We start from the raw sequence: 22,440 nt of genomic DNA, 5'->3' as shown, positions 1-22,440 counted from the left end.
ACTCCCCTTGGGCCTATGGAGGACATTTTCATTCAAACCAACACAAGTAGAGGCTCCAAGATGTTGGAAATGCTAAGACCATGGGCCATCGGCCAAGGAAAGCTGCAGCTACAGAACACAGCTTGTCCAAGAGAGTGGTCAGTCATGTGCTGCAGGAGACAGAGCTGGAGGGGCGGGGCTTCAGAAGCCCAGTTGGTTCTATTACAAGCCCTGGATGCTGAACATGATGGTGTAGGAATTGCCATGTTCCCTGTTGAGGTTTTTGTTTCAGTTTTTCAAGACAAGTTTTCTCTGTGTAGTCCTACCTGTTAGTCTGTAGACCAGACTGGCCTTGAATTCAGAGATTTGCCTGCCTCTGCCTCCCAAGTGCTAAGAGCCATAATACCCACCTCTCTGTTGAGTTTTGGTCATACTTTGACCCAGTCTTTTCTTACTGTGTTCCTGTTCCTCCCTCTTGGAATAGCAATGGTTATTCTGTGACATTATATGGTAGAATTATGTAGTTTGAAAAGATGTTTTTACAGGTATCGTAGTTAAGAGGTTGCTTTGACCCTTAGGAGAGACTTTGGACTTTTGAACAATAATAGGACTGTTAAGATTTCTTACACATAACTAAGTACAGTTTGCATCATGAGATGCCCATGAGTCTTTCAGAATGAGATATGGAATATTTTCACTTAAAATGATGAGTTTGGTTGTCCAGCTGGTAAGTGGTAGACTGGTAGTAGCTCATTGTCAACTTAATTGGCTTTAGAATCACCTAGTAGACATGCCTCAGGGTATTTTGTAATGAAATTTTGAAGAGTTTTAACTGAAGAAGGACAAAGAAAGACCCACTCTGAATGTGGGCAGCACCATCCCATGGGCTTGGGGTCCCAGACAGCATAAAGGTGAGAAAAAGAACAAACAGAGCTTCACATCAGCATTTTTCTCTCTCCGTGACCCTGGGAGCAGTGTTACCAGCTGCTGCTGCCATACCTCCCATGCCCCGGTGGACTGTACTCTCAAATCCTTCTTCCCTTAAATTGCTTCCTGCCAGGTAGTTGGCCACAGAAAGGAGAAAAGTAACTAATAGAGAAATTTATAAATATTTGGGAGATGGATGGAACTTAATCATTCGGTCTCTATGTTCTGGGAGCGTTTTCTCAGTTCCTACCCAGCGGATCAAGACCACACTCTCTTAGCCTCACACTTCCCTAGTGCTCAGTCTCGGTGAAGGGGGCTGTCTTCTTTGCTTGCCCTTCCCTGGACATGGGGTCAGTCTGCTCTTCCCAGGCATCTCTCCTACCACGTTCAGGCAACTACCAAGTCCTTTTGGTTGCTACATCCAAAGTCTTCTCAGCTTCATTCTCCTTCCATACGGAGTAATGTGTCCATAGTGTGAGTCACTTGTACTCACTGTCCAGACATCTTTTAACAGGTCATCTTGTCTCTAGTTTGTGTCTGTTCTAATTCATCCCCCCCTCTACAGCCTGAATGGTCTTTCAAAAATCACATTTTTCCTCCCTGACAATTTTTAGTGGTTACTCACATTTTAGGGTGAAGGGCAGACTTATCTGATGCTTTGCATCAGGCCTTCAACTTTATACCCACTCTCTTTCTCCCTTCCTCTTGCTATCTAGATGATATCCTCTGCATTCCCTAAAAGGACCACTGATTTGCATGGCAGTGTTATTCTATGTGTAGATGTTCATATCATTTAGAAAGTTGTTTTTTTTAACCTAATAAAAATTTGATATTATTTATCCATGCGTGTGTACATATATGTATATATAATCACAAATATTTAAAACTAAATAAGTATAAATCCAAAGATTAATATTGTACAGTTAAATGTTAGCAACTGACTCAGTCTGATGAGATAAAGACAAAACTTTTTAATCTAATGGAAAATGAGACAAAAACACTTTAAATACCTTGAAAAGCAAAGCTCGATGATAAAAGATTCCTTTCTTGATATATCCAATTGGAACAACATTGGATTTCAGTTGAAATTTCAGCTCACTTATATGAAGTTCCCAGCTGAAATCAGATAGCTTCTCTTTTGGAATCCTACCGCCCATTTTATCTGCCACATACCTGTGTCCATTACATTGAGATGAAAAACAGTTTTAATCACTTACTTTGGATGGTTTATGTATGATTATGTATACAATTACACATGTAAAAACTACATATCCTCTGTTTTTTGTTTGCTTTACTTTTAAAAAAAATGTACTTTCAGGGAACAATCATCATCTGAGACAATCGCAAATACATTTATAAACTAAAATCGTGCTGATTTAATCCAATGCAAAGAAGAAAATAAAGGCTAAGATCCCAATGGGTACAACACAAGCCAAATGATTACCACACTAATTATAATGTAACTTTAAAGCTTTATCTTATTCTTGAACAGCGCTAAGTGTTTTAGTCTGGATGTGAAGAATTTAATACCTGGTGGGCTTTCTTCTTCCAAGGCATTTCAACTCAAAAGCAAGAGGAACCTAGTCAAGCTGTTCACTAGACTCGCGGACATTTTCAAGTGGGGGTGGGGTGGGGGGATACCTATTCTCTTGAGATAAGATCTCAGCATGTGGCCCAGGCTGGCCTTGCCCTTCTGAGGCTTCTCCTGCTTCTGCCTCCTGAAGACTGGGCTTATAAGCAGTGTAAATTTCATAATTTTTTTATTTAAAATTTATCTTTTTAATGATGAAAGATATGATATTATATAATACTGGTATCAAAGGAGAGAGGAAGATGAGAAAGAAGAAAAACATATGGGAGGGTAGCAGATGGGTGGGAGGTGAGGAAATGTATGGAGGGGTAGGAGAGGGTGGGAGATGAGGAAATGTATGGAGGGTAGCAGATGGGTGGGAGATGAGGAAATGTGTGGAGGGTGGCAGATGGGTGGGAGATCAGGAAATTGGGGTACTTTGTTTTTGAGGTCCCCCCCCCAAATAGTAGGATCTCGTAGGATAATATCAATAAACACATCTCCAAAAATTCTCTGTAACTAAGAACACATTCAGGAGGAGAAAGGGAAAAATTGAAAATTTAAAGGAAAGATTGGCCTTTGGCTGTACTATGAGGAATATTGTCTAACAAAACTCAAAACACAGCAAAACAAATCAGAGCAACAAAACCAAAACAAAGGAAAACCCCAAAGCTAAACAAAACCTAAGGCAGGGATGTGGCACGGAGCTGTCAATCCACTCGTCACGTGACAGCCTGTCACGTGGTGGAACAGCCCTCTGCCAGGACTTGTCATCACCCATTCATGTTTGAAAATAAGGTGATTCAGAAACGAGGAGGAGAGCCTCAGCCAGGAACACGGTGCTGGGAGGCATCGGACAAATGTTCACAGGACTCCAATCAGAGCTCTGCGAGAGTCATCGCGTCTCAAGGACACGGAAATCCTTCGATGGCCACACGCCCTCATTCTCCCCTAGTCCTGGCTGACAGAAGTCGGTGATCTGGCAGCTGTGAGGTTTACAGTTGTCATTTCCAAGTTTGAGGACTGCTACTTGACTCCCACCTGGAGTGGATAGAGCTCCCACAGAGACTGCAGCTGTTGCTGGAGCCAGAAGCCCCCCTGCTGGCTTGTATCAGTTGTGGAGCCCATCCCCCATTTCTAGTCTTTCCAGCTCCCTCACAGTCCTGTCCCCAGCCTCAGCCTCTTTTGCACGAAGGAGGAGGACAACTTCCCGAGGCTTACACAGAGTTCTCTAGTCTGCCCTGCAGCAAGCTCTCAAGCAAACTAGCAGACACCCATCAGAAAAGCAGATGCTTATTTGTGCTTTAAAAAGAGCAATGAGTGAGTTTATAGAGAATTCACAATAGGATGCCTTTAAAGGATGACTACCCCCTACACCTAAGGAATGATTTAACTTTTAACACAAATTCACTCACAACTTCTCTATGATCATATCAAAGATGCTTTTTAACAGCTTAGCTAGAAGAAAACACAGGCCATTTGTCTCTAAGCAACTTCAGCTCTCATTCCTCACAGAAATGCAGCTTCACAGAAATGAAGAGCACCTTTAATTCATTGCGCTTCTGCTGTGGAGTCAGAGCTCAGGCGCTGTCGATCACTGCGGTTTATTTTGTTGGTTTTATTCTAAATTAACTTTTAAAAAAGCAAACCACTGAAGCTTTTTAAAACTGACTCAGAAATAAGTATACACAGAGAGAGAAGAAGGGAGGGGAGATGGGGAGGGAGAGACTCACTTGGCCAGGGCCTCAATCTGGTCCTTAATGTTGACGATGGGCAATATGGACTTGGTCACCTCGAACACATACACGCAGAACTCAGGGTCAAGAGGTGGGTACCATTCTTTGTCGGGGCTGCTTTCTGTCATTTTGGGCATTGCCATGACCTCTTCTTCCTCTTTCACTTTTTCTTCTTCTTTCTTTCCCTTCCCTTTCCTTTGGGAGTAAACAATAATAAAATCCCACATCCAGTCAACCAAATGACCAAATACTAACTATGCTCTGAATTAATCTGAAAAGCACAGAGGAGTAGGGAGAGGGAAATGAATTAGAACAAAATGCAACGACACATATCTAAGAAAATGCCATGGCAAAGCTCATTATTTTGTATGCTATATTAAAAGTTAATTAAAAATTAAAAAAACTGGGGACAACTCAAATGCCCTTCAATAAGAGATGGGTATATAGTTGTAAACCTTTGCAATGAAATACTGATCAAGAATGAAAGGGAATAAACTACCAATGTACAAAATAATTCAGAACCATCTCAAAAGCATTATGCTGGGTGGAAAGCATCAGTATCAGATGTAACATCCCAATGATCCCATGAAAGTCATCCTTGACTGGTCCTGGCAGTATACGCCTTTATTGCCAGAACTTAGGAGGCAGAGAGAGGTAGATCGCTGTGGGTTAAAGGCCAGACTGGTCTACATAAGTGAGTTCCAGGCCAACCAGAGCTACATAGTGAGACCTTGAAAAGACAAAGACCACAGAAAAACACCACCACCAAGTCTAATCAACCACAAAGACTGAACTGCAGTATCAGGGACTCAATGGAGAAGGCCAGGGTTAAGATTCTGGATGTCTGAACTATCTTTTAGTCTGACTGTGGTAACAGTTACAAAAGTTCCCTCTCTCAAATTCCATAGGGTTTTTTGCCTTTAAGCAAAAGGCAATTTTGTTGCATGTTAATTAAAAGCTTTAATTTTGCTGGGGACAGTACTCCGCTTACATCTGCATGAGAGTTATTATTCGCTTTTACACCAATTATTCCTAGCATGGTAGATGGAAAAGCTTGCTCTTCATGCACTTTCAGTGGCTAACTGTGTGGTGATATTTTATGTACCCTAATAAACTTGCCTGAGGATCAGAGGACAGAGCCAGCCACTAGATTAGACATAGAGGTCAGGCAGTGGTGGCACACACCTTTAATCCTATCGCTCTGGAGGTAGAGATCCATCTGGATCTCTGTGAGTTCAAGGCCACACTGGGCTACATGAGACTGATCCAGTATAGTAGAGAAATAGAGCCAGGCAATGGTGGCACACACCTTTAATCCTATCACTCCAGAGGTAGAGATCTGTCTGGATCTCTGTGAGTTCAAAGCCACACTGGACTACATGAGACTGATCCAGTATAGGAGAGAAACAGAGCCAGGCATGGTGGCACATACCTTTAACCCCAGCACTTGAGATCTCATGCCTTTCCTGGGAAGCACACACACCTTTAATCCCAGGAAGTAATACGGCAGGGCAGAGAAAGGTACATAAGGTGTGAGGAAACAGGAACCCACTCTCTTTAGACTGAGGATTTCGTAGAGGTAAGAACTAGTGGCTGGCTGTTCTGCTTCTCTGATCTTTCAGCTTTCACCCTGATATCTGGCTCTGGGTTTTTGTTAAAAGACCATCTAAGATTTGAACAACAGCACTGCCTAGTGTATCTCTTGAATCCATTTCCAGTTCAGCACCCTTCCTCCAAACAGCTGGTCCTAATCCTTTGGCCCCACCCCATAGGTGATCATTGCTTTGTCAGTATCTCCAGCTACTAGATAGTGTCTTTTCTGTCATTTGTACCCCAGGGGATGACACTAGCTGAGAGGGACTGAGAGGAACTGACAGGCACGAGCGACTCTCTGTCCTAGTTAGTGATTTTTGTTTCTATGATAGAAATCATGACCAAAAACACCCTTTGGTCGGGGAGAAAAGGGTTTATTTCAGGTTACATCTCTCAGGTCATACTCCATCACAGAGGGAAGAAGTCAGGACAGGAACTTGAGGCAGGAACTGAAGCATAAACTATGGAGGAATACTGCTTCCTGGCTTGTTCCTCATGGCTTTCTCAGCCTGCTTTCTTATAGAACCCAGAACCACCAGCCCAGGGATTGCACGGCCTACAGTGGGCTGGGTCCTTCAGCATCACCCACTGATAAGAACACAAACTTGATTACAGGTCCATCTGCTTGGAGCATTTTCTCAGCTAAGGTTGGTTCCCTCTTCCCAGGTGATTCGAGCCAACAGAAAACCAACTAGTGCATCCTCTAAGAGGAAAGGGAAGATCTCCCTACATGGTCACCACAGCCCCTTTGCAAGGAATTCACAAAAACTTAAGTTTACAAGAGTCTCAAGTAAGGCTCAGGCTTCCCACTTTGAAGATGATCCAGACTCCAATAGTTTCTCTTCGTATTTTTTAGCTTTAGTAATTTCCCCCTTAATAAGTGCCAAAGGGCAAGTTCAGTAAAGGACATTCTTTTTTGTTTGTTTGGTTGGTTTTTTTTGTTTGTTTTTGTTTTTGTTTTTGTTTTTCCGAGACAGGGGTTCTCTGTGTAACAGTCCTGGCTGTGCTGGAACTCACTCTGTAGACCAGGCTGGCCTTGAACTCATAGAGATCCACCTGTCTACTCCTGACTCTTAAGGCAGACAAGTCTTTGAAGAACCCATACTCGTGTGGGGGCAGATCAAGAGGTCTGTCCAAACATGCTTGGATGAGGGTGGGTGGGGTTTCTCAGAAAGAATGGAAAGACCAAGTCCCAAGGGTCCAGGAAGGTCAGAGTGGGGGCAGTGGGGGATGCCTAGTATCCCTCAGTTCAACCACTGCCCAGCTGTGGACCCTGTAGTGACAAGTCTCAAAACCAGCTATAGCTTAAAAGGGGTGGGGGTTTCTGAGTGCTTCTCTTGCTAACTCCCTCCTTCTGCTTGACCTTAGTTCTACTCTTCAATTTTTCTAGCAGAATTTTGTCACTTGGTCATTAGTGATATGTAAACAGGCATACGACTTTTAAGGTAAAGAAACTGTTGCTTTAGCTAAACATGCCACATCCTCATATGCACGGGTACAGATCTTTTATCTTGTGTTCAGGAGGCTGGACTCTCACAATATTAAGATTAAGCTGCAGGTCTTACTGAAACATTCATTACCTAATTGACAAGGAACTTAGTTTGTTCCAGATTCAAACAAGCTGGGAATATGGGGCTAACCTGAGGCAGGAGTGGTATCCAAGTTAAATAATTCTCAAGTGCTGGGCTTACATTTCCAACTAGGGGTGGGAGTTATTTATCTCTACCTGTTACTTATCACACAACATAAAAGGAACAATCAACTGAACGTCACATGAATTTTCCTTCTGAATATTTTGAAAAAAAAAATCAAAGACTCCTTCAGTTCAAACCATTTTCTCCCCCACCCCCACTTTTCCTTAGACAGGTAGCCCAGGCTGGCCTCCAACTCTCTATGAAGCCGAGGATAAGTTCGAACTTCTGATCCCCCCCCTGTTTCCAGCTCCTGAGTGCTGAGATTGTAGGGGTGAACCACCATGCTGTATTTATGTCCTACTGGGTCTTAAACCTAGGTATTCGTTTGTACTAGTCAAGCGTCTCACCCATAGAGCCATCTCCCCAGACCCAAATAGGAGTTTTGAATACATAACCCAAAGAAGCGCAAAGAGCACTGTGATCGTTCCACCCAGAAGGGCTGTCTCTTTCTTTTTGCTTCTGTCCTGAAGGGTAAGGGACACAGCCAGGAAAAGATAGAGAGAGTGTGATCAGGAAAGGACACAGGTACATGGCCTGCTGGAAGAAGATAGCCCCTCCCATCCCGATGGAGCAGAATGGGGGGCATCAGTAGCTGCCTCCACTGTCCTTTTTAAATGGAAGCCACTGTAGTACTTGATAGTGATTACCAAGATAGCCCGACTTCTCCAAAAGTAGAAGACATTCTGGGTAAACATTTCAAAGACAGCACAGAACAAAAACAGACAAGTTACTTCCCAGGAGTTTTACCTCATTCAATGCATAGGTCTCAAAAGTCAAACTTCTTTTGTAGTGCCAGGGACCGAACCCGGGTTAGGACGCTTGCTAGGCAAACTCTCTGTCACCAAGCTACTTAAGACCTGAGAGATGGCTATTAAATAGAACTTTTAGGTGCCAGATTGTGGCTCACCCTTGCCTACCATGGAGACTCCGGGGTTCCATGCCCAGCACAGGATAAACAAAAGCTCTATCTCCCTTTCTGACCCTTGTTGCATAATTACAAGTTGCCATGATTGTAACTGGAAGAAGAAAACAGTGCATTTCTTACCTTGAACCTTTCTCTTTGGTGGTACCTCTGCTAAGGACCGTGTTTCGTCCTGACGTCGGCTCTGATTTTTCTTCTGTGGGAGACCCAAATCCAGCACTAAAACGAAGACTATTTTTCTTTTTTGTCATTTAAAAGGAATACATCTTACTCTAGTCATGCTAACAGTGGCAACAGGTTACATTTACAAGATAATTTTATTATTAGCAGGTCCTTTCTCTCCCATTATTATTGGGTTCAATCACCATTATAACTGTCAGGGCCTATTCCCTCCACAGTTCAGGGAAATTCAACCTCAATTACAGGTCCTCCACACCTAATTTTTCCCCAGAGATCTTTACCACAGCAATTTACAAAACAATTATGCAGCTATATCACCATAAGAAAAAGAACTGAGTTGCCAAAAATCTAAAACTCTACACAACAAAATCCTCAATCTTTCATCTCTAGCAGGGTTAGTTGAATGTTGATAAAATATGGCCTTACGTGGATTTCTCTTTGCTTGCCCTTCTTAAGGAAGATGAAGAAGAAACGCTTCGTCCATAGCCAACATCTGATGATTTATCCTCCATAGATGGAGGTGGAGAACTAAAAGGTTATACATTTGGAGTTAGATACAAACTAAAATTTGTCAGAACTAACTTTGTCCTATAAAACAGATTCCTTGGGAAAGTCATATTTGCAGAAGATCCTCAATGGCACCATACTAGTTTTAAAAACATAAAAGAGAGGTTAAGACAAAAATAAAGTCAAAACTTTTCACAAGCCAGAACAGGAAATACTTGTACGAAATATATATATATCGTGTTGGTAGTATATAGATATACAGATATACAGATTCACAGGATTTTTTTTAATATTGAACTGGGGCTGGGGCTGTAGTTTAGCTGGCAGAGAGCTTACCCAGCATGCACAAAGTCTTGGGGTTGATCCTCTTCACCATGTAAATCACCCCACTTGGTACATGCCTATAATCCACTCAGGGATGGAGGCAGAAGTTCAAGGCCATCCTCAGCTACAAGAGGAGTTTGAAGCCAACTTGTGCCATAAGCAATCCAGTTTAAAAAGCCAAAAATTTGTAAGCCAGGTGTGGTGATGCACACCTTTCATCCCAGTATTTTAGAGGCGGAGGCAGGTGGATATCTGTGACTTCAAGGCAGCCTGGACTACATAGTGAGATCCTGTAATTTCTTTTTTATGAGGCTTTAATTTTTAGCTCTACCATCTATTTATTTTAAAGAAAAATGATGCGTGGTGATTACATGCCACTACACATTTCTGGAAACTTGTCAATATTGTCTACATTTTACATTCTTTGGTTATTTTTCCCAATCCACTGGAAATGGTTAAACATGGAAGCAATGGAAAATATGGGTTGTTCCATGTCGGGCTGAGTTTATGGACCAGCCCTTATTTTCAGTTTTAGATACAGCTGGGAAGACACCATACTGCTAACTTTTACATACTTGCATATTTACAAACAGAAACTGCATGCTTCCTTGCCTAAAAGCACCCCTACCCGCAAAGACTCACATGTCAGATTTACTGTTGACTAATAAAATAGCACGTTGATCATTCAGCTCCTGTAAGCAGAGTTCCTTTAACGGTAAAAGTTTGGTGCCAGGATTTATCTGTAAGATAATGTGAGCACAAAAGTGGGTTCTCTGCGTGCACTATGATTTAAACATGAGTGCTGATAGAAAAGGTTCTTGACAGTTTGAAGAGTCTGATTCATTCATGTACACACATACTGCAGAGAGATAACTGAAAGACGGACAAGATGATAGATAGATAGATAGATAGATAGATAGATAGATAGATAGATAGATAGATAGGTAGATACATAGATAGATAGATAGATAGATAGATAGATAGATAGATAGATAGATAGATAGATAGATAGATAGAGGCGGATAGATGATAGACAGATGATAATCTCTATACACAATTAGAGCCGGGAGCCAGAAGCTTTCAGACACTCTCTCCTTTCACCCACATTCTTTGCTGTCTTACCCTCAGCTATTCCATACTATCGCTGTTATCACAGTCCCTGGAAGTATTTGTGTCCAAAATTTATCTGCACACTTCAGGGAGGACTTTACCTGTAAAAGTACCCATAAACTGAAACTGATTCCTCAAAAATTGTGGGCCTATTTAAAGAGAAGCTGGAGCTGGAAAGATGGCCCGGGAGCTAAGAGCACTTGTTTCTCATGAAGAGGACTCAGGTTTGCTTCCTAGGACCTGCATGGCATTTTACAACTGTCTGTAACTCCAGTCTCAGGAGATCTAATACTCTCTTCTGCCCTTCTCAGGCACCAGGCACACAACACACATGGTACACATATACATGTGCAGGCAAAACACTCACAGACATGTTAACACAGAAGAAATGGGGGAAAATTTCATGGGGTCATACCTCTAGACAAAGAACCACAGGCAACCAATGACTGCTAGGAGAGAGGGGAGCTAACCTCTCCTAGGGATGAGCCGCCTTATTGGTTATCCAGTGCAGAGTGATCAGCCCTGAAACCATATACCCACAAACAACAAAAATGGACTCAGCAGATTCTCTCTCCTCTCTCTCTCTCTCTCTCTCTCCCTCTCTCTCTCTCTCCCTCCCTCCCCCACCCGTCTGTCCATCCATCCATCCATCCATCCACGCATACACATCCATATATATGTATGTAACAATAATAATCAAAGAAAAAGAGGCTATCAGCTTGAGAGTGGGAGGGCATAGAAGGGATTCAGGGGTAACTTTCTCAGCCTGAGAGAAGAGGGCAGACTAGATAAACTTCTAAATCTTTTTGATCAAGTTATAGATTCCATTCCAATCTAAGAGAGTTTTCATAATCTTTTCAAAACAATACAAAAAAAATCTGTTTTATTCTTCTAAAACTGAAAGAGATCCTATCACTCTACAGGGGATCCTGCCCCATTTCCCATTTCAGACTGAAGTCTTGATCTCATAGAGGTCTTCAAGAATCGTATGATCTGGGTTCCTCTATCCATCTGGGGTAGTCTCTATTGTTCCATTTTATCAGCTCTGTTTCTATACTGTCCCCACCCTGCTATTCCTTAGACATGCTAGGCACATGTGTCCCTATTCCTCTACTGCCCAGAAAGTTCTCTCCCAGATAGCCACCAAGCTAACTTTCCTACTCTCTCCAAGTTTTATTCAAATACCACACTCAGGGCTGCCTCACCACCATTTTGAAAATGGCAACTCTCTGCTTTATTACCTCATAGTTTTGTAGATGCCCTCACCCTGACTCTGTTCTACTCTCCCTCACCTACCACCCACCTCTAGCTCATTTGCTGTTGTCTGGGTCCTCCCTTTGATCCCATGGGAGCGGAGATCTTTTATCTCTTTTGTTCTGTTGACACAGTCAAAGCCTGCAACATCAGAAGCGTAGTACTTTCAGAGTGAACAAATCAGAATGTTCTTTATATAGAATAGTTTCATTGAATGTTTCAGAGACTCCGGCCCCTCTCTGTCAGCACTGCCCCATGTGTCCATGTTCTGTTTCCTGCTCCTGTGTTCAGTTCTCCTGAAGCATCTTTGTACTGATGTTATAGTAGTTCTTTCAAAATTACTCACTGTTGAATAAAATGAGCTTTTGTGGAGCAGTTTCTCAGTGGTCTGTGTGTGTCGTGGGTGTTACTGGACTTGAACTAACAAGCTGACTTAAACTACTAGTAAAACAGAACCTAGTTAAAACTATGAGAACACAGAATCTTACAGCCAGAAGAAGTCTAGGCTAAAGTGATGATTTTCGCTTTTCTATCTATAAAAATATAAAATAGGTTTGGAGCTTATAAAATAGCAATGTAAGGGTATCATGATTAAAGGGGAAATCATAGTAAAGCACAAATAAATGCTATCACTTACCCGGCCGTAATCATAGAATCCATCACTAATTATGTTGCTTGATGACAAGTAGCCAGTCTGGCTATATTTCAGGGAAAGATTGTTGTTGAGCAATTTGTTATAGGCTGCCTCGCTGAATTTATTTTTCCGACTTACTGATAGATTAATTTCTTCAAGGATATCTAGAGCCCTGTCAACAAAATTAAAACAACAACAACAACAAAAACAACCTGTTTGTTTTCTCCAAGCCAACTGTCATTGAGTTCCCATTTCTATCTTTACACTCCTGAGTGAAGAATTGAGACGGAAAGGTTAGTGCCTCCCCTGCCTTTTTAAACGAAGTAAAACTGACAGAATTATGAAGACAAATCAGTGCTTTCTGCGAACACAAATGCCACACAATAACTCATATTTAAACAGTTGGTAGGACATGGCCTGGATAAATGTCTACGTTAAAAGCTTGATTGTCTGCCTGTGGCACTGTTGGGAGGGAAGAAGAGCATTGAGGCGGGGTCTAGCGGGAGGGAGTTAGGTCATTGGTGTGTGTCCTTGAAAAGGTTCTTGGGAGCCCCCCCTTCCGGTCTTTACTTCCTAGCTCTCTGAGGTGAGTAGCCCTGCTTGCCTCCATGCCCCCACTGTGAGCTCCTACTGAGATATGCTGCCTTACCACAGGTGCAGACCTGTGCAAGGAGACCAAGGAACCGTGAGCAAAAACATCTGGAACTCTAAGTCAAAATAAATCTTTCCTCTTCGTAAGTTCCCTTCTCGGGTGTTGTCACAGCAACAGAAAACAGGTGGATGGGTATTTCTTAAGGAAAAATTCTTTTTTTTTTGTCATTTCTTTAATTTTTTAGGATGTCATACAAAGTAATGAGTTCTATTATGACTTTTTCATACATATGTGCCATTGCACTTTAATTTGCACACTCACCAGCCTTCCTCATCCTCCTTGCCCCTCTATTGCTGGCTCTCTTCCACCCTCTAGAGAGTCCCTACTGTCTGTAATAGAACACGTTATATGTCACAAGTATTCTATTACCCTCTCTTTCCACCTCCATCACTCCTTTAAGGTTTCTTCCTCCCGTCTCAGGGTCTCCTTTAAACACACACATGTAAGTACACACATACATATAACTTAAATATAGGTTCTACAGAGGAGAAAAACATGCATGTCGTTCTAAGTCTAGATCTGAATGCCACGCAGTAATCTCCAGTTCTATCCACTTTTCTTCAGATGTCATGACTGCAGATTTCTGAATGGTTGGATAAAATCTCACTGTAGGTATCATCACATTTTCTTTATCTGTTTGTTAATGGACGTTTAGGCCGGTCTATTTCTCAACCATTTTGGAGGAGCATTTGGGTGCTCTCTGTGATGTGTTTACTTACAGTCCTTTAGATGGAGTTTACATGACTTCTAGCTATGTATAAGGGCTCATCATTCCTTATGTCCTCGCAGCATTTCCTGTCCTTTGTTTTCTTGATGTCACCTTTTCTGACTGGCTAAAACTGAATATCAAAATAATTTTAATTTGCATTTCCCTGATGGCTAAGGATGTTGAACAGTTTTTCAGATATCTGTTAGTCAATTTGTATTTCTTCTTTGGAGGATTATCTATTCCATTCATTAGCCCATCTATTGACTGGATGATTCTTCTGATGTATAATCTTTGCAGCTTTTTATATGGTCTAGTTATTAATCCCTTATGATGTTTTTGTAGTTATTAAAGATATTGTTCTCTTATGAAGGCTGTCTGCTTATGCTGGGGACCACATTCTGCTGTACACAAATGAGAAACTCCATTTCGTTTGTGAATTCTTGGGATTATTTCCTGTGCCCTTGGAATCCCTTTCAGAAAGTCCTTGCCTGAGCCTATGCTCAGAAGTATTTTAGTTTTGTTTTCGTCTCAGTTTCAAGGTTTCAGGTCTTACATTAAGGTCTTCTACCTACTTCAAATTGTTCTTTCTACAGTACAAGAGATGTGAATCTATTTATCCTTCTACATGTGGAGAGCCATTTTCCCTTGTGTCATTTGTCAAACTTGCTGCATTTTTTCCAATGTGTATTTTGGGCATCTTTGTCAAAAACCATAGGGCTGTGACTATGGAGGTTCATATCTGGAACCTCTGTTGCATTCCATTGGTCTACATGTCTGTTTTGGTTCCATATAGGTTTTGTTACTATGGCTCTGCAGTATAATTTAAGATCAACTATTGCGATACCTCCAGCAATGCTCTTTGTGATTAGTGCTGCTTTGGCTCTTCTGAGTTTTTTATGCTTTCACATGAATTTCAGGATTGTTTTTTCTAGTTCTGTGAAGAATGACATTGGCGTTTTGATGGATGCTGTGCTCAATATGCAGATTGTTTTTGAAGTACAGATGGTTTCACATTATTGATTATGCCAATCTAAGAGGTTGTCTTCCCATCTTCTAGTGTCTTCTTCAACTTCATTCTTCAATGTCTGAAAGTTTCCATTTTAGAGGACTTTTACTCCATTGGCTACGTTCATTCCTAGATATAGTTTTTATATACTTGTAAATGGGATTCGTTTCACTCCTCTTTCTTTCTTAGCAAGTTTAATGTTGGCACATAGAAAAGCTACTGATTTCTGGATGTTGATTTTAGATCCTGCTAGCTGCTGGAAGCATTTGTCAGTTCTAAGAGTTTTTCTGTGAAGCATTTAACAACTTTTAAATAAAAGATTAAGTTGTCTGCAAACAGGGACAATTTGGCTTTTCCTGTTTGGATCTTGTTCCTTTCTTTCTCTTTTTGTACTAGCTAAGACTCTGTGCCCTGTGAATCTCAACAGTCACTGTAGCTGCCTGCGTCTTATTCCTGGTTTCAGAGATAATGATTTTAGTTTTTTCTCTACTTAGCGATGTTGGCTATAGGCTTGTTGTACATTCCCTTAATTCTGTTGAGGTATTGTTTTAGAATATTATTGTAACTAGACAAGGATGTGTTTCATTTGTTTATGCTACAGAACGTTATTGTAACTGTGGAAAGGTGTGTTACTTTTCTTGATGCTGAATTTGTTTAACGATGTAATGATATGTGTTTAATTACACAGAGATGTGTTGCATGTGTTCACCTTGCCTGCCAAAGGCACCGGATTGGTTTAATAAAAAACTGAACGGCTAGTAGCTAGGCCAGTAGCTAGGCATGATTCAGGAACTGGTTGGTGGCCAAAAAGAAAAAGCCTGGTACAAGTTATAATCCTTTTTTATTTTCTAATCTCTTCAGGGCTTTTACCATGAAGGGATGTTGAACCTTCCCAGATGCGTTTTCTCCAGAGATTGAAATGGTCAGGTGACTTCTGCTCTTTAGTCCACTTATTTGCTCTTTGTCTTAGGGTTTCTAGTGTCATGAAGAGACACCATGACCACAACAACTCTTATAAAGGAAAATATTTAATTGGGGCTGGCTCACAGTTCAGAGGCTTAATCCATTATCATCATGGCAGGAAGCATGGCAGTAGGCAGGCAGACATGGTGCTGGAGAGGTAGCAGCATGAGAGTTCTATATCTGTACTTGTAGGTAGCAGGAAGTGAATGCCACACTGGGCCTGACTTGAGCATCTGAGACCTCAAAGCCCATCCCAGTGACATACTTCTTCTAACAAAGCCTACCCCATCAAGGCCACACCTTCTAATAGTGCCACTCCCTGTGAGCCTATGGGGCCATTTTCATTCAAACTACCACATTCAGTTACACTTTAACCCTACCCAGTGTTTAATCTTCTTTGTATGCTCTTGAAATCAGGCTAGAAGAATTTTTGTGCCTTTGTTTACCAAGGCAATTGGTCTATTGTTTTCTTTTTTTTGGTTTTTTGAGACAGGGTTTCTCTTTGTAGCTTTGTGCTTTTTCCTGGATCTCGCTCTGTAGACCAGGCTGGCCTCGAACTCACCAAGATCCACCTGCCTCTGCCTCCCGAGTACTGGGATTAAAGGCGTGCGCCACCACCGCCCAGCCTATTGTTTTCTTTTATGGTTGCGTCCTTATCCAGTTTTGAATTAGGGTAATGCTGGCTTCATAGAGTGAATTTGGTAGTGTTCCTTTCTGTCTCACAGAACAGTTTGAGGAGCATTGGTGTTAGTTGTTCTCTAAAGACTCCATATAGAATACAGCGGTGAGTCAGTCTGGCCCTGCCTTTTCCTTTCCTTGTTCATTTCATGCAGAAAGAGTATGAGACCCTCCCTAGATTTTGTCAACAAAATTATGTAACAAGAACAAATGCTTGGGAATGTGTGGAAACCTTCAAATCTCTTTTGCTATTATGTTAAAGAGAACTAAGCTCACCTGCAGCTTGTGGGAAGAAATGGCAGAAGGATGCTAATTAAATACAGACTATCAGGCGAAAGGGTTTGGTGTTGCAGGGAGGAGGGATTAAGTAGTAGTGGTCCAGCCACTTTACTTCAGCCTCGAGTCCAGTCGATAAACAGGATTGTGTTTGGCAAAGGTGAAAGAGAACCATTTATGAGGATGAAGTGGAAAACATTGGAAATGAATGTGGAACACTCAAGTGGGGCATCGTCAGGAGGACAGCACATTGAAGGATGTCCTGTCCCGAGTGGATATCCTGAGTGCTAGCCTAAATGACAGTGCATCCTCGACTCAATGCTTCTTGGGTCTGAAGGGCCTTTCACGTTCTGTCTTTAGCGTTCTGCGCCTGAGCTAGATGAAAGGAACGTCTACTCACCCAAGCCTGCATAACTCGACAGCCGTCAGCTCATCGCTGGCACAGACCATCACCGCCCAGCTGGCATGCCTTCGTACCTCATCATTCTTGGAGTTCAGGAGCTCAACCAGGGGCTCCAGACCACCACACATCCTCAACTACAATCAGAAACCAAAATGTACACATTAAGAATATAGAAATGGGCTTGGCAGTCCACACCTGTAATCTCAGCACTCAGAGGCTGGGGCAGGAGGCTCCTGAGTTCAAGGCCAGCCTGTATCACAGAGCAAGACCCTATCCGCAAATCCCAGGGCTGTCCTGTCAATATGGCTCATGAGCAGAGCGCTGCCTGCCATGACTAGAACCATGGGTTCCATCCTCGGCAGGGCATGGGGAATAGAAAAGTCAACATTCATACTTTAGAAAAATCTCATGATTTGACTACGAAAAGGTTTCAACTGTGCAAAGACAATTTTAGAATGTGTCAATTTAGAGTTCTTACATCCAGGGGGATGTCTGCCAGTCTTTACAAGAATCCACTTTTTCATTCTAAGTAAGTCATTGCAGAGTTCTTCAGAATTTCCCTGGGACGGTGCGGGGAGCCCATCCTCTCTCTGCTGTATGAGGGTTACTCTGTGCTTATCCACCCTGCATCTGAACACTGAAGGTTCATTTGGTTCTGACAGACACAAATGTGTCCCCTTACCCCTGCAAATGCCTTTGTACATGTGATAAAGATGCTGGGACTGGAGATGACACTGCACTCTCAAACAGTCTCAGTGTCCTTGCAAAGATTCCAACAGGAGGAAGACAGGAGTGCCGGAAGCAGGGAGGATACAGTGGGATACACTGCTGCTGAGAACATCTCTGAAGGTGGAAAGAGGGACCATAAGCCAAAGAATGCAGGTGTCTCTAGGACACTGGTTCTCAACCTTCCTGATGCTGGGACCCTTTAATACACTTCCTCATGTTGTGCAGACCCCCAACCATAAAATTATTTTTGTTGCTCCTTCAGAACTGTAATTCTGCTACTGTTATGAACCATAATGTAAGTATCTGATATGCGGTTTATCTGATATGTGACCCCTGCAAAAGAGTCATTCAACCCCCAAAACGGTCATAAGCCACGGGTTGAGAACCACTGCTCTAGAAGCTGGAATGGCAATGTAACTGAGTAACCCCTCCCCCTCCAAAAAACAAAACAAAACAAAAACAAAAACACCTTCAGAGAGAGCACATCACTGGAGACTTCTTGGTGTTAGCTCCTAAGACACATTTTGGGGGATCTGGTCTCTGTTTCTGTAAAGTCATAGATTTTTCTTGTTTTAAGCTGTAAAACACTGGTAATTCAGTCTGGCAGCACTAGGAAAGTAACACACACACACATGCACACACAAATGCACACACACACACACACATACACATGCACACACATGAACACTCAGGCATACACACACACAGGCATTAACACAGGTACACACACACACACACACACACACACACACACACACACACACATATACACACTGTGGCCAGAGCTCACTGTTTCTCTAAGCAGGCAAATACTACCCACAGCACACCACAGCCTAGGTCAGAAGCATAGCCAAAGCTGTGCTGGAACAGTTCTGTAGAAAAGGAATTTTGTGTTTTGTTATTTTTATCATATAAAATTTGCTTCTTTGGGGAATAGAGAAGGAAAAGAGAATAAGAAAGGAGCTGGATGGAGCTATGTTACTTATGCCATTAAATAATTTCTAGGTATGAAATTCCAACTGGGAAAAGAAAGATCTGAAAGTGTGCTTTGTTGTGGAATATTATTTTAAGGTGTGTTACATTTGTTTATGTTCTGGAATATTTGTTTAATGATGCAAAGATGTGTTGCATTCTTTTATGTTGCAGTTGTTTTACTCTGTGAAGGTGTTGTTGCTTTGCCTGTCTCAAACACCTGATTGGTCTAATAAAGAGCTGAATGGCCAATAGATAGGCAGGAGAAGGATAGGCAGGGCTGGCAGACAGAGAGAATAAATAGGATGAGAAATCTGGGAGAAAAAGATCAGAAAGCAAAAGAAGGAGAAGGAGAGAAGACATCAGGGACTAGCCACCCAGCCACACAGCAAGCCACAGAGTAAGAAGTAAAGAAAGGCATATAGAATAGAGAAAGATAAAAGCCCAAAGGCAAAAGGTAGGCAGGATAATTTAAGAAAAGCTGGCTAGAAACAAGCCAAGCTAAGGCCAGACATTCAAAAGTAAGAATAAGACTCCATGTATTTATTTGGGAACTGGGTGGCAGGCCACCAAAGAGTAAAGGGTAAGAACAACAACACAAACAAACAAAAAACTAACAGCACTTGTCTTGTGTCTGAGATGTAATACTACACTTTCTAAGTCTAGAAAATGGAAATAACATTTCAGAAAATAATGTCAAAGGCAGTATTTAAAGTCAAGAGCCCATGTGAGCAATGATCCAATTTCAAGCATTCTCAAGTCCAAAACAGGGGCTGTAGCACATCCATGCCTCATCATACAGGACTCACTGGTGCATTTGAAGCATGACATACTTAGGAAGCCAATTTTCTGACCATATTTATTTCTGGGTATAAAACAAGATAGAAATCTAATGCCATGTGTTCTTTTGGCAGAGAGCTAACTTATTAATTCCTCCATCCACTCATTTTCTCATTTATTTAACAGCTATTCATTAAATAGGCATTACAAAAAGTCAGGCGTGGAGGCCCACATCTGTAATCCCAGCTCTTGGAAAATAGAGGGAGAACGATGGTGAGCCCCAGGCCAGAGGCTAACCCTGGATATACAGTGAAAACCTGTAGATTAAATAATACATAAATGAACATTATGTATCATGGACGTTGTAGTGTAACATGGACATTGGGCAGGAAATTCCATTCCTTTCCCCAAAGCTTGAAGGAGTTTATAATTTTTCCTTCAAGAACCATAAAATGCAGAGTAGGAAAACAAGGAAAGATATTGGGGAGGGGGGAACGGGACAGCCAAGCTGGCCGGCTTGAAGAAAGGCAGGTGGAGGAGGTGGTAAAGCTGGCTTTGAAAGAGAAGAGAAATTTACCAGGTGGATAAAAGGGGAAACCACCTTTCCATGCAGAGAAACGGAGGAGGTAAAAGAAGAGTGTACATTCACATGGACTTAGGGAGAGCCGGTATTTCTGTATTGTGGCGTTCTAGGAAATGCGGTTGCTTGGACTGTTGGGCAGCAGGTGCAGGTCATGTAGGGCTTTTGTATATAAAACCTACCAGCTTCCCTCTTACCCACTGGGACCTTGCAATGGTATAAGGAGGGTCAGTATGGAGAGGGAAGACATGAAAGAATCTACTGCAGTGTTCCAGGCTAGACCCCTCTGCGAGCACAGGATAGCATGGCCACCGGGCTGTCACTTCGTATCATGCTACCAACATTCAGCTCAGTGCCTGGCACAGAGTAGTAGGCAAATAAATACCCAGTGGCTAGCTGGACGCCCTAGTAGATGGGTAGGAAGGAACCATGCCAACAGGAATGAGGACAGGTAGAGAAGATTGGGTAGCTCTCTGAGCAGATGGAATGACTCCAAACCACGTACCAGTTCAACCTCACCTGGTTGCGGGCCTCCACGTCGCAGGCAGTGGCAGCCACGGTAAGCGCCGCGGTGCTCTGCACCACAGTGTTGGTGGAGTGCAGCGGACTCAGCAGCGCGTTCATCACTTCGTGGTTCTGGATGACGGTGCGCAGAGGCTCCTGTATGGCCATATTGGTCAGCACTGTGGCGGCATTGGCGATGGCTCCGTCCCGCTTGCTCGACAGGATGTTGATCAGCGGGTCGATGGCATCGGCTTCTGCGGCAGCACTGTGCACAGCAGGGAGAAAGAAATGCTGTTCTCTCAGTTTAAGGCAGTATCAGAAGAGTCTGAAACCGAGTTCACTCAAATAAGCACAGACAAGGATTTTAGAAACAGAATGAGTTGTCACGTAATGAACCCAGAATGGGATGCCAGTGATCTAAGTGCAATCTGAGGGAAACAAGTAAAATCAAGTAATCCTTGGGTTACAGAAAATACATGATCAAAACCTCTTGAGCTCTTAAGTCCTGGGTGTTGTTTGGTTGATTTCCTCAGTGAGGTCGAGTGTTAATTGCCAACTTGACACAACCAGGAGTCACCTGGGAAGGGTCTCAGTGAGAGTCTCAGTCTCAACCTGATTTGGTTGCATGTCTTTGGAGCATGTCTTTGGGGAGTTATCTTGATTCTGGTAATTGAGGAGGAAAAAATTGATCACTATGGGTGGCACCATTCCCTGGGCATGGAATTCTACACTAGATGAGTGGGGAAAGCCACCTGGGCACTAACACTCATGTCTAAATGCATAGCTGTCTGCCCTTGACTGTAGGTATGGTATGTCTGGCTGCTTTAGGTTCTTGCTGCCTTGGCTTTTCCACGGTTGATGAACTACAACCCCTAATACTTGACGGAGGAGTCATGTGTTTTGGCTAAGGCATGCTTGTGATGGTTAAAGATTTAAAACATTTGATGGGAGGGGCTGAGCTGTGTTAAGCGCCTGAAAAATAACCCTATGTAATAAGATAACAAGCACACACTGGCCCTAAAGGACCCACAAAGGCCAGACCTGCCAGGGCTGTCATCTCAGCTATGGGGACAGCAAGGAGTTCAAGGCCTGTCTAGACTATGAAGTGAGTTCAAATTTAGCCTTGGCTACTTGGTGAGACAGTCTCAAAAGGAACGAAAGCAAAACAGACAAAGGGGTCAGGAAATATAGCTTTGTAGTAGAGCACTTACCCAGCACTTATATGGCTCTAGGTTCAATCCCCAGTAACACAAAAACACGTTAATAATAATAACAACCGCTATTTACCTAAGTCATGTTAATAGAAGTCATCAGGACAACAAAAATTATTAAGGCTCCAATAACACAAACATCTCAAATTTGAACATCTTGAACTTATATTGGATATATTCTTTTTCATTTAGGCTAGTATCATAAAAACAGATGGAAAAAGAAAAGGTAAATCTGTCTGGTTTAGCCATCAGTGTCCCAGTGCATTTAATTTGGTAACATCATCTAAATCTGCTTACTATGAGGGATGACCTGTGTCCTCAAAGTCATAACAATTGTCCTGTAGGTAAGGAGACCAGTGGTCCTCAGGGAGAGTAGGCTATCATGACCATACAAAGGAGCTCAGAAGGAAGAGAACAAAGCCCGGGGTTAGTGATGGGCTGGCAGGTTTGACCCACAGGCCCACCTGCCTGTATCCTTGGCTTATTAGGCCAGTCCTTCTGACATATTTGCTGCCTTCCAGGTGAAGGTGATACCCAGTTTCACTTC

General features: G+C 42.5%; 1 protein-coding gene across 5 annotated transcripts in view; it reads right to left on the bottom strand.

Moving 5' to 3' along the window:
- Positions 1–22,440, bottom strand: part of Armc3 (armadillo repeat containing 3) — an 84,420-nt gene that overhangs the window by 4,422 nt on the left and 57,558 nt on the right. For 4 of the 5 annotated variants that reach the window (XM_059263656.1, XM_059263658.1, XM_059263659.1 and 1 more), the window contains 8 exons: positions 20,698–20,947; positions 17,115–17,251; positions 12,434–12,602; positions 10,075–10,172; positions 9,028–9,129; positions 8,545–8,652; positions 4,210–4,407; positions 1,917–2,079 (listed from right to left, as the gene is read on the bottom strand). In XM_059263656.1, the coding sequence (XP_059119639.1) occupies positions 1,917–2,079; positions 4,210–4,407; positions 8,545–8,652; positions 9,028–9,129; positions 10,075–10,172; positions 12,434–12,602; positions 17,115–17,251; positions 20,698–20,947 (1,225 nt within the window). The remainder of the gene's footprint in view (positions 1–1,916; positions 2,080–4,209; positions 4,408–8,544; positions 8,653–9,027; positions 9,130–10,074; positions 10,173–12,433; positions 12,603–17,114; positions 17,252–20,697; positions 20,948–22,440) is intronic. The other variant, XM_059263657.1, reaches the window with a different exon arrangement.

This window comes from Peromyscus eremicus, chromosome 5, assembly GCF_949786415.1.
Source record: "Peromyscus eremicus chromosome 5, PerEre_H2_v1, whole genome shotgun sequence".
Classification (NCBI taxonomy): domain Eukaryota; kingdom Metazoa; phylum Chordata; class Mammalia; order Rodentia; family Cricetidae; genus Peromyscus; species Peromyscus eremicus.
Note: the sequence above shows the minus strand (reverse complement) of the source record. Positions and strands in the feature narration are given on the sequence as shown.